General features: G+C 65.5%; 2 protein-coding genes across 2 annotated transcripts; both read left to right on the plus strand.

The window, feature by feature from the left end:
- Positions 1 to 323: 323 nt before the first annotated feature.
- LCN6 (lipocalin 6) lies at positions 324 to 5962 on the plus strand. The gene is made up of 7 exons (XM_043470559.1): positions 324 to 413; positions 570 to 709; positions 4335 to 4405; positions 4890 to 5000; positions 5336 to 5437; positions 5650 to 5675; positions 5839 to 5962. The coding sequence occupies exons 1-7, from the start codon at positions 324 to 326 to the stop codon at positions 5839 to 5841; spliced, it is 543 nt and encodes a 180-aa protein (XP_043326494.1). The 3' UTR covers positions 5842 to 5962.
- Positions 5963 to 6838: 876 nt separating this feature from the next.
- Positions 6839 to 9197, plus strand: LCN10 (lipocalin 10). Its single transcript, XM_043470401.1, has 6 exons — positions 6839 to 6953; positions 7584 to 7723; positions 8034 to 8104; positions 8341 to 8544; positions 8766 to 8869; positions 9006 to 9197. The coding sequence occupies exons 1-6, from the start codon at positions 6843 to 6845 to the stop codon at positions 9195 to 9197; spliced, it is 822 nt and encodes a 273-aa protein (XP_043326336.1). The 5' UTR covers positions 6839 to 6842.
- Positions 9198 to 11508: the final 2311 nt, after the last annotated feature.

Raw genomic sequence — 11508 nt, forward strand, 5'->3', positions numbered from 1 at the left:
TGAGCGAGAGAGGGGTGGCTCCCTGAAAGGGAGGGGATGGTGCAGCCAGGGGCAGGATGCTCATTCTGCAAACTTCCAAGTGGAGGGCCGCTGGAGAAGCTGGGGTGGCATGAAGGTGTCCGCGTGGAAGGGGCCCTGCACACGGTCCCGGCCCCTCCCTGCTCCCCGGCGCGGCTGGAGGGCGAGGAGAGAGGCAGGAGGCAGCCTGGCGGTGAGCAGCCGCCCACAGCACTGCGTTCAGAGTCATATAAACGGGTGTCCAGAGGCAGGAGGGCTGCTCATCCCGGGCCCGGGCAGGTCGCTGGTGTGTGGACCTCGGGAGGATGAGCGCTGTGCTGCTGGCCGCCCTGCTGGCTGTGGTCTTGGCGCCCAGCGCCCGGGCCGTGTGGCTGGGGAGGCTGGACCCTCAGCAGGTGATGGCTCCCCTGCGCCGGCGCGGGTCTGGGGCCACTTGCATCCTTGGGCCTTTGTGGTCTCTGGGCTCCCCTGGGGCCCCCCAGACCACAGGGGCTGCAGGAGGCTGGGCTGGGGTTGGAGGGACGGCCCCTCACCTGCACCCCCTCCCTCAGCTCATGGGGTCCTGGTATGTCCTCGCCGTGGCCTCGGGGGAGAAGGACTTCGCGCTGGAGAAGGCCACAAAGAGCATCGAGGGGGTCGAGGTGATGCTGACGTCCCAGAACACCCTGAAGATGCGGGCTTCCCGGCATAGGTGGGTGGGGCCGGGGGCATGGCTGGGTGGCCAGGCCGCCCTCCCCTCCCTCTGCACCGGGCTTTGCTGTGAGCTCCACCGTCCGCCTGGTCTCCAGGGTCTGCGTCCTGGACTTCGGCTGGGGGGCGCCCCTGGGTGGGACTCACGCCTTCTCCAGCGAGGCCAGCACAGCTTCTGACTGCCCCCTCTGCCCTGGCCCTTGGGCAGCTTGGCGGCAGCTCTGGTCAGCGGGAGAGGCTGCTTCTTTGTTCAAGGCCCTCCTGAGTGGCTGCTCAAGGTGGGTCTGTGCATTTGAGCCCATATGGTCCGGGGGGCCCTGGGGGAGCCCGGAGACCACGAAGCCCCGAGCACCCGCGTCACCTAAGTGTCCAAGTCCCCGCCTGTCGCTCAGGGTGGCTGCTGGGACGCTATCCCTGCCCTGGAGTCATCACGCAGGCTGAGCGGCCGGTGGCCCCGTCCCGAGAGGAGGCTGACTGCCCTGCTCCTTCCCGCCGCCGAGCCTGCTGTGGCTGCCGCCCAGCTGGGCTGGACCGGCCGTGGAAAAGCCAGGACAGGGGACATGGGGCTTGGGGCGGGCGCCTGCTGTGCTGGGTGAACACACGGTCACACGCGTCATGGGCTGTAGCCCCAAAGCCATGTGGCTCAGAGAGTCTTAACAAGGCTCCAACATGTTCCATCCAAACACGGAGGCTTGGCATCCGGAAGGCCAGGCCCTGTGGGACAGCCGTGGACGGTGAGGGGATGAGGGCGCTTGCAGGGGCGGGGGTCTCCCAGCCCTTTCTGGCGTTCGCTTGTGGGTACCGTCGGCCAGCAGCCTCGCTCCCTGCGGCTTGGAGGCGCTTGTGTCTGAGGACCTCGGCCACAGCGGGGCGGAAGGGGCGGGGCCCGGGACCCCGGGGCCCGGGGGCGGGGCACACACTTACCGCAGGGCTGAAGGACCGGCAAGAGGGCGCTCCGTTTTGTTTAAGGTGAATTTCATGTGTTGGTCTTCGAATAGGAAACACGGCTACCTGGTTCAAAGATCAGAGCCCCCTGGCGCTTTCCTGGGGGTCCAAGGGTTAGGACGCCGTGCTCTCACTGCCAAGGGCCCCAGTTCGATCCCTGGCAGCGAACTGAGATCCACAAACTGTGCCGAGTGGCCAAAAGCAACGGGGAGGTGGACAGCGGGGGTCTTTCCCCCGCTCTTCAGCCAGCGGCCCCCTCCCAGCAGGCAGCCCAGGTTTTGATCTGTGATGGCTCTTCGGAGATGTTCAGGAACACGCGAGCACATGCAAGGCTTTAAGTACTCAGGCAAGCCACAGTTTGGTGTCAGCCCCCCAGGGTCTCTGCCCTCTTTTGAAACATTTAAGATTTAATTCTCTTTTGCTTTTCTTAAAGTTTTAAAAGCTGTGGTAAGATAAACATAACACCTTAACCGTTCTAAGTGCACAGGTCAAGGGCATCAAACACGCTCAGATTGGGCAAACCTCACCAGCATCTCCCGTACTTTCTCACCTTCTCAGACGGACCCCCTGTCCCCCGCAGACCCTCACTCCCCGTCCCCTCCCGCAGCCCCTGGCTGCACCATCTGCTTCCGTCTCTGTGGGTTTCATCCCTCTAGGGCCTCACATGAGTGGATCCTGCATTAGTCTTTTTTAAAGAAAAAGTGTTGAGTCTTTATGTTCGTTCTGGCCCTGCTGGGTCGCTATTGCTGTGTGGCTTGCTCTGGGGTGGAGGGTGGGGGCTACTCTCAGCTGCACAGGCCTCTCTTCTCCTGTTTTGGAACACGGGCTCTAGAGAATGGGCCCAGTTGCTCTGCAGCATGTGGGATCCTCCCAGACCAGGGACCGAATGCTTGACTCCTGCTTTGGCGGGCACATTCTCTACCACTGAGGTAAGGACGTGGTAGGAAGCCCCTATGTTTGTCTTGTGTCTGGTTTATCAGAACATACTGTCCTCCAGGTTCACCCATGTTGCGAGCTGTGTCGTAATTTCCTTCTTGAAGGCTGAGTAATATTCCACCACAGGGATAGACCACATCTAGCTCCCTTTCATTCATTGATAGATGTCCGGATTGCTTCTGGCTTTGGGGCCTTGAGAACACGGGTGTGCAAATATCTCTTTGAGACCCTGTTTTCAATTCTTTTGGAGACACACCCAGATTGTGGGATTATTGGGTCATCTGCTGACTCTGTGACTTTTTTTGAGAAACTTTTTTCACAGCCAAGTAATACTCCCCTGGGCTGCCTTCCAGGGCTCTGCTGATGGGCAGACAGCGATCTTCAGTCTTTCGCAACTGGAAACATACCTAGGGGCGTGGTGCGTGGACGTTGGTGCACCGGCCTGGGAGGGACAAATCCCTGGAGCTGAAGTACGTCTGCCCTTCTTTCTCCGTGTCACATGAGGCGCGTGCCCCGAGCTGGTGCAGGACTGGGTGTCTGCTTGCCCTACGTTCTTGGCCATCTGATGGGTGACTGACGGCCCCACAGTTGTTTTTACTGCCTCCTGTGATCACAGGGGAGCAGGCATCTCGGGGCCTGTTCCTTCTGGGGCTCCTCCCTGGCCCAGCGTCTGTTCATGTCTTTTGCATATTTTTTCCTGGGGTAGGTTTTTATTGACATGCAAGAACACTTAGGTATCGGTGATTTTGGCCACGGTCTGTAATAAAGGTTAGTTGCAAATTTATTTCCCAGTCTGTCATTCTTCTTACACCTTCTAGCAGTTTTTGGTAAGAAGAGTTCTTTCTGTGTTTGTGTGGATTAACTCCGGCTCCTTTTTAGGGCCTCTGGGTCTTGTGATGTAGTTGTTAGGAGGTCTTTACGTCTCCCTGGAGCTGAGAGGCCTCTGCTCTCTGACCTGCTCAGGGCTACGTCCTGGGGACCTGCGAGGTGTGACCGTTGATGGACGTCTAGCTGCCCTGCACCCCTCGCCCGGGGTCCCTCTTCCTCCACTGGCCGGAGATGCTCGCTTCGTGACGCGCTAACCTCCTGGGCATTTTGCTTCATTTCCGGACTCTCTTCTGTTCCTTCAATCAGTCTGCCTTTGTGCCCGTGAGTCGGGTTGCTTCCCCTCTCGTGGCTCCGCGTTGTTAGGTCATCGGCTGGTTCTCGCTGGTGATGCCTCTTTCAGGCTTTTCCTCCTTACTCCTGGGTCTTGCAGGGAACTTGGCCGTGGGCTTGTCTTGGTGCGCTCACAGAAGGCAGTCTGCTCATTTTACGGTTGGACGGCTTAGGGACACTGACCTCTTTAGACGTGGAGTCGCTTTACCCCAAACTGCAGACCCCCTGTTGGTCTCAGGCCCCTTTCATGCCCTCAGCAGCGCTCCCAAGTTTTCTCCATGTGGATCTGGCAAAGCAGGTCCCTCGGGAGGTAGCCGGCCTGCTGCCCCGAGGGGTCGCCTGTGGTTGAGAGCAGGGTTTCTGGGTAACTGCGGCCCCGAGGGGTCACCTGTGGTTGAGAGCAGGGTTTCTGGGTAACTCCTCCCCCGACGGGTCACCTGCGGTTGAGGGCAGGGTTTCTGGGTAACTGCGGCCCCCGAGGGGGAGGCAGAGTCCCGTGAAGCCACGCTGGCCGGGTCTGGGCGGCCGAACCTGTCTCCTGGTCCTGCACCTGGACCTGGGTGACGATGGATCCTTCTCTGCTCCAGGATGGAGAGATGCCACCTGCAGGCTGTGGAGCTGCAGAGACAAAATTCCGGATGGGTCTTCGGGAATCCCTGTAAGGATGACGGCCACGGCAGTCCTTCTGGGCAGCGTGGGGACTCCTGCAGTCCCCTGACTGCCTTCTGCCCCCAGCGGCCTTGGGTCTCACACCCCAGCTGCATCCCCAGGCCCCTGTGCGCCGGGTCTGCCCTTCAGGACGGGGAGAGGCAGCTCCACCCCAGCTCCAGGGGCACTCCTCCGGGAACTGGGAGGTCCTCAGGGCCAGTCCTGAGGACAGAGGGCCTGACCTCGGCCAGCAGCTCAGCGGGACCCCAGCCTTCCAGCTATGGTGTCTAGGGAGGTGGGCACGGGTGGGAGTGTCCCGTGGGGACCGGATCTGAGGAGGGTGGCCCAGGATGAGGTGGGGCTCACCCGCCATCCCTCGACCACCTGGAGACCCTGTGTGCCGGGGCTGGGTGGGGGCAGGGGACCTAGGGGACCCAGCCTGGGGGCTCTTGGTCGGCTGAGGCCTGACGCCCCCTGGGGACGCCTGTCTCTAGCCCTGGGAGTGCTGGAGTACCGGGTGCTGGGCACCAACTTCAGGGACTACGCCATAGTGTTCACGCAGCTGGAGGCCCAGGAGGAGGCCTTCAGCATGGTGGAGCTGTACAGTGAGTGCGCGGAGCTCCTCCTGCAGGGGTGCGGGCCTCCGCCCGCCTCGCACCAGACTCATCCCAGCCAGGAACCACCCCCAGCCCTGCGCCTGCCTCCCGGGCGCCCCTCCCCACCCACAGCCCCTCCCCGCTCAGGAGTGATCCCGCCTGGAGGGGGCAGGCGGGGGGCCGCATGTGGCGAAGAGCCTTGGGCTCAGAGGGTGCGGAGTCCCGCCTCTGCGGGTTCTTGGGGAGAGGCGGGTTCTTGGGGTGGGCCCCTGGTGGGCCCCTCCCCTCCCCTCCCCGCCCCGCCCCGCCCTCAGTCCCGCTGGGCTCTCCTGCCTCCCCGGCAGGCCGGACAGCCCTAGCCAGTCAGGAGGCTCTGGGCCGCTTTGCCAAGTGGAGCCGGAGCCTGGGCTTCCTGTCGCAGCAGCAGGCCGAGCTCCAGAGGGATTGTGAGTGTCGCCGGACGCCGGGGGGCCGCTTGCCAGCTCGGGGACCTTCCTGGCCTTGGGGAGTCAGGCCGAGCTCAGGGGGGCTTCAAGGGGTCACCTGCTCCCTGCCCAGCGTCAGACCTGCGGGGTGGGCGGGGCAGGCGGTGTGCGGGGCCCCGGGTGCCGGTGGGCGAGGGGCCGGCCGTCCTCACCGTGGCCCCTTTCCTCCCCAGTCACCTGCGCACACAAGGTCTTCCCGGTAAGTGGCCCCCCGAGCACCCCTCCCCTCCGTGTGGTAGGAGAGGCCTGGGGGCCCCCGGCCCCTCTCGTCCGGAGGCTCCCCGAGGGCAGGGCTGGGGGCCCCGGGGAGCCGATGCCTCTGCGGCCGAGTCCAGGGTGCCTGTGCTCCTCTTGGCTCCCAGTGAACGCGGCAGACCCCAGGGGCCCAGAGGAGGCTGGACGGACGCTGCCCTCCTCGCCCAGCCGCCCAGGGGCTGGGTGGGGGCCGCCTGCTCCCAGGGGCCCTTGCTGCGGATTCAAATAAAGCAGTTCCACAAACCCTCCCGTGGTCTCTTGCGTCTGTCCAAGCAGGGCCCTGGGCCGGAGACCACTGCTCCTCCCGGGGGGTCACCCTGGGCCCTGGGCCGACAGGAGGCCCGTCTGCCTGAGCTGGAGCCAGACCCTGTGGTCTGGGTGAGGTGTGGGCAGGGCGCTGGGCTGGGGCGCCCAGGGCGTGAGAGCTTGGCTTTTCCTGGGGCCCTGGGGCAGGGCGGGGGCCAGGGACCCCAGAGAGCCCAAGTCTGTCTGTCTTCCTGTGTCCAGAAGTCCTGGCAGGAGCAGGCGCCGTTGGGGAAGCTGGACCCGGAGCAGGGTGGGGGTCACCTCTCACTTGTGATGATATCAGGTGCACACACACACAGACGTATGTGAGCACACACGTGTACATACAAACACGCACACATGCACACACGTGTGTGCACACATGTCAGGACCTGCCAAGGGCATCATGCAGGCGGCCCCAGTGTCAGCGCCAGCACTGTCCAAAGACCCCGCTTCCTGTGTGCACGCCCTGTGGAGTGACTCAGTGTCCCGTCCAGCCTTTGTCCCCTCCCAGGGGTTGGGGGGCTAGGATAGGAGCACCACCAACCTCCCTGACAGGTGCCACGGCTCCAGGGGACACTCAGTGACCCGAGGCCCAGGAAGTGACCTCAGGATCATCGAGGCCTCTGTCTTCTGGGGTGTCCCAGGCAGGCTCCGAGGGCCAAGGGCGGGGCTGGCCCTACCTGCAGGTGGGAGGGCCCAAGACCCCTCCCCGTTGGCCCCCCAGGCCGGCCCACAGCTGCGGTCAGCTGACACCCACGGCCAGGCTGGCAGGCTGGGCATTTAAGCGCGGCGTCTGGGCGGGCAGCTGAGGCTGGTGGCGAGGATGGAGCTGGGCTGGCGGCTGGCCCTGCTGGCCCTGCTGCTGGGGCTGGGAGGGGGCTCCCGGGCGCAGGAGCGGCTCCCCCGAGAGTCCCATAACCTCAACTGGGTCAAGGTGAGCCTCGCGCCCCGGTCCCCCTGCCGGGCGCTGGGGCCAGGCTGGGCGGGGGCAGTGGGCAGAGGGCCTCTGAAGCCCGGGATGGGCTGGCAGGGGGCTTGGGCACTGGCGTCTGCTGGCCCCGAGGGCCTCTTCTGGGGACGGGCTGGGGCTTCAAAACTCAACTGCCGACTATGGTCTGGAGCTCCGAGACAGGTACTGCCAGGTCAGCCGGAGGTGCCCATGGGCGGAGGGGAGGCGGAGTGAGCAGGCGGGCCCTGGGATAACGAGACCGCAGCAGGCAGCAGGTCCCGGTGGGGGCGGCCACGAGCACAGGCTGAGCAGACGCGGGGGAGCCGGGCAGCGGGCTTCGTTGCGGGGGAGCCGGTGGGATGGGGGCCAGCTGGAGGAGAAGGCCCCGAGGTCCGCATGGGCCGGACGCTCTGACCCTGCGCCCCGGGCCCTGCGCCACGCCGCCTCAGGTCCCAGACCAGCTGGGCGTCCGCCTCCACGGCCTGGGAGGCAGCAGGGCACCCAGGCCAGTTCTGGACACGGGCTGGGCCGCAGGCAGGGGTCACCGGTCCTGTGGGTCCTCGGAGACCGGGGCCGGGCGGGACCAGCATGGCAGGCCCTGCGCCCTCCCCGCAGTTCTCGGGCTTCTGGTACGTCCTGGCCGTCGCCTCCGATGCCCAAGGGATGCTGCCGCGCGGAGGCCAGAGGAAGCTGGGTGCATCCGTAGTGCAGGTTCAGGAGGTGGGCCAGCTGAAGGTGGTGCTCGCCTTGAACCGGTGCGTGGGTCAGGGTGGGGGCCCCTGAGCCCAGGGAAAGGGAGGGGGCCGGTGGGGGGATCAGACCCAGGGTCAGTCTGGAAATCCTACAAGGGCTGTCCCCAAGCCCCCCATCACTTCCTGCTGTCAAACTCAAGTGACTGCTTTTTCGAGAAGTCCCCCCAGCCCACGGGGGGCTGGGGGGCAGGGGTGTTGGAGCATTTCCCCTGAGCGGTGGGACCGGCCCGGATCCCAGCTGGAAAGTCCCCAGACGGCAGAGCCCCAAGAGGTCTCCCTGGCCCCTAGCTGACAGCCCGCTCTCCCCACCCAGGTCCCGGGGGTGCCAGACACACTCGCTAATCCTGCGGAGAGACAGGAAGAAGGCGGTGTTCAGGAACACCTGTGGGTACCCACGGCGCCGCGGGGGCTGGGGGAGGGTCGTCCAGGGCTGCCCGAGCCTCCAGGACCCTGGATGGGACCCCTGACCGCATGGTCCCCAGCAGTCCTCCCCGGAGAACATGTGCTGGTGGGGACAGACGCCGGGACGCGCGGTCAGCCCACAGGCGCCCAGAGTTGGCTCGGCCGGTGTGCACCTGGGGGGGCAGGCCTGGGGGGTGGGGGCCTTGTTGCCCTTCCAGATGACCCCTCGGTGCGGGTGGTAGGGGCCCAGGGGCCTCTGGAAGGACTGCAGTGTTCAGGCGAGGGCGGGCGACTCTGCGCGTCCTCCTTCCCAGTGAGGGGCGTGGAGGGCTTCCGCGTGATGGTCCCTGACTACAGCGCCAGCGTGGTCTACCTGCGCCTGGGCCGGGCCGGCCGGACCACCAGGACCCTGCTCCTCGTCAGTGAGTCCAGGGCTGCAGCCGCGCGGACCCGCAGGGCGGCCCCTCCCGAGCCTCTCTGGGGACCCCCACTCCCGGCTGAGGCTGCCCGTCACCCACCGGCGGCTGCGATTCTCTGACCCGGAGCCCGGGGGTGTTCCGGTGGGGGGTGGCGCTGGGGCGGGGGCGCCCCTCGACCGGGGGCTCTGACGCTGCGGCTCTGGTCCACACCCCCCACCCCGCAGGCAGACAGCCCACGTGCAGCTTCCTGAGCATGAAAAAGTTCGTCGACGCGTGTGAGGCCCTGGGGCTCGCCAGCCGTGTGGCCGTGCTCCCGAAAGATGGTGAGGTGTGGGCAGCACTGCTCTGGGGCCACCCTGAGCCGCCGGGGAGCTGGCCCCCGTGCAGGATGGAGGGACAGAGGGCGACGGTGCACTTTTAAAGGAAGTCACGGCCGCGGGCACGTGCCCATCCTGTCTCCCCAGGGCCCCCCGAGCACACGGGCGGCCGGGGCTGGATCCCCGCGGGGCGGCTGGGGGCCAGGGCCCGAGGCCCCAGGGGAGCTGCCCGGCAGACGCGGGCTCCCTCGGAGATGCCCAGCCCTCTCCTTCCCCCACAGCCTCCTGCGCGCACACCATCCTGCTGTGAGCCGGCTGCCCACCTGCTCCTCCCCGTGAGGCTCGGCTTGTGGTCCTACCAGACCCTGGGAGTGAGTTCCAGATCGCAGGCTTCACACCCCGCTGCTTGTTGAGATGGGTCTGCGGACCCAAGGCCACTGATGGTGTGGACCTCGGGCGGGGCTGGGCCCAGCAGGGTGGGGGTGGGGGTGCACGCTGACTGGGGGGTCCCGGGGCTGGGTCCTCTGGATGGCGCGGCAGGCAGCTGCTGCCAGCTCTCATCTGCCGGGAAATAGACGGGCCGGTCCAGCGTGACGTGCCGTGTGCCTTCTCTGCCACCGCCCTCCGCGTTCCGTGACATCTGACACTTCCCAGGAAGCTGGGGAGAGAGCCCGGGGCAAAGAGGCAGACGCGACCTCTCACTGGGGAGGCCGATGCTGACACGGTCTCCCGGGTTCGGTCGTGGACCCTGAGGAGTGTCCAGAGGTGCCAAGTGCAAACCGCGGCAGGTCGGGGAGGAGGGGTCAGGGAGAGCTTCTTGGAGGACGTGACGTTTGAGTTGAGAAAGTTATGGTGGCGCTGGAGTGGGGAGGACCACCCTGGAAGAGGAAACAGCCTGAAGACCCCCAGAGCAGTGGCATCGGCGGGCGCGGGGCCGCTTGGAAGGGGTGGAGGTGGACGGGCTGCCGGGGTCCTGGGAGAGATGGGAGCCAGAGCGGAGCTCAGGGTGGGGGACAGCCGTTAGAGTGACAGGGTTATTTAGGGATGGGGGTTGTCCGCGTGGACGAATGAGCCTGCCTACGGAGAAAAGAGACAGGACTGAATCGGTCAGCTACTATTTCGTAACAACCACATGCAGGTATTTCTATTTATCATTATTTTGGCCGCTCCTCAACTTGCAGGATCTTATTTCCCTGACCAGGGACTGGACCCAAGGCCAGGGCAAGTGAAAACACCCGGGTCCTACCCACTGGACTGCCAGGGAACTTCCCCCTACAAATGTGTTTAGCGTCCCCCATGGGGCTCAGCTTGAGACTGGGGACACAGGCGGGCCGAGCGGTGGAACTCGGCTGGGTGTGCTCTGCCGGCTCCGGGGGGGCGGGAGATGGGATGATCTGGGCCAGCTCAGCCCCGGGGGCTCCAGCCGAGGGGCTAACAGCCGGGCGTCTCTCTGGTGGCCTCGATGAGGGCGCACGGGGTGGGGCAGAGACCAGGAGTCCTCTGAAGCCTCGGGTCCGCCCAGCGTCGCTCGCCTCCACCCTCCGAGTCACCGCCTGGCCCCACTCCCCACCGCGGCAGCTCACGTCGGGGGTCTTCCCTCTGCCTGCCTCTCCGCTCCCGGGGCTCCCGTTGCGCCCGCGTGGTCTGAGCCCTGCAGGGCCTCCTCTACACCACGCACCACCGGCCCAGCACTCGGCCTCCCGGGTGGACGGAGAGAGGAGGGCCGCCTGGGCGCCCCCATCCCGGAAGGAGGAAGGGTGGCCCCCTCTGGGCTGGGGGTCCCCAGAGCGCTGGTTCTGAGGCCTCAGTGCTTTGTCCTCAGAGACACACTTCTTTTTCACGTGCTCGCGTGCTTGGCCACTCTGAAGGAGGTGTGGGCACACGTGCCGGGTGGGCACAGCCCTCAGCCTATCTCCAGCCTGGAGGGTCAGCCCAAGGCCGCCTGGCGCCAGGCTCAGCCACGAGACCCTTGCGAGGCTTGGAGGGTTTTCCGTGCCTTTGCCTCCACCGTTTTCCAGGTGCCCCCGCCACACCCACGGTTCCTCAGGAAACCTGCCTTTCTCTAGGCCCGGTGGTCAGAGTTTGGGAGTGCTCAGTCTCAAACACCTGAGGGGCCCTTAAGTGAACCTTGAAGGCCTCAGTATTTCCTGCGGTCCAACAACAGCGCTGCAGGATCTTGGTCTGCTCTGCACCCTGAGGCGGGGTCTCATCGTGGCGCTGGGATTGGGTTTTGTTCCCTGTGTTTTAACAGGGATTTGATCCCTAGATTTGATCCCCGGCTAACCTCAACCTTCCCGTGAGGGTTACTCTGGGACGAGAGCCCCTCAGGTCCTAGAGGACCCCTGCCCACCCCTCCCAGGGGGGCCGATTCCTCTGGGTGTCCCCACGAGGGCCCAGGTGCACGCGTGCACACACACACAACTCAGTCACTGACTGTCCTGCTGGGGGTCAGAGGGGTGTGCACACGGGGGGAGGGGAGAGGGGTGAGAAGGAGGAGGTTGCGGACGGAGATAATGACCCCCTCAGCAACATGCCCAGCCCATAGCACGGGAAGGGGGTCGCCAGGGTGCCCGCCGGGCCATGCCTAGAGAGGCTTGGGGAAGACAGGGTCTGGGGTCCTGTGTCCACCACTCTGGGCTCCAGGAGCTAG

Source organism: Cervus canadensis, chromosome 5 (genome assembly GCF_019320065.1).
Source record: "Cervus canadensis isolate Bull #8, Minnesota chromosome 5, ASM1932006v1, whole genome shotgun sequence".
NCBI lineage: Eukaryota > Metazoa > Chordata > Mammalia > Artiodactyla > Cervidae > Cervus > Cervus canadensis.

Coding starts and splice junctions, on each gene's coding strand:
- LCN10 (XM_043470401.1), top strand. CDS start 6,843: ATGGAGCTGGGCTGGCGGCTGGCCCTGCTGGCCCTGCTGCTGGGGCTG. Junction 8,545..8,765: donor CAGGACCCTGCTCCTCGTCA/GTGAGTCCAGGG, acceptor CCCACCCCGCAG/GCAGACAGCCCACGTGCAGC. Junction 8,870..9,005: donor TGCTCCCGAAAGATGGTGAG/GTGTGGGCAGCA, acceptor CTGTCTCCCCAG/GGCCCCCCGAGCACACGGGC.
- LCN6 (XM_043470559.1), top strand. CDS start 324: ATGAGCGCTGTGCTGCTGGCCGCCCTGCTGGCTGTGGTCTTGGCGCCC. Junction 710..4,334: donor ATGCGGGCTTCCCGGCATAG/GTGGGTGGGGCC, acceptor TCTCTGCTCCAG/GATGGAGAGATGCCACCTGC. Junction 5,438..5,649: donor GGCCGAGCTCCAGAGGGATT/GTGAGTGTCGCC, acceptor TTTCCTCCCCAG/TCACCTGCGCACACAAGGTC.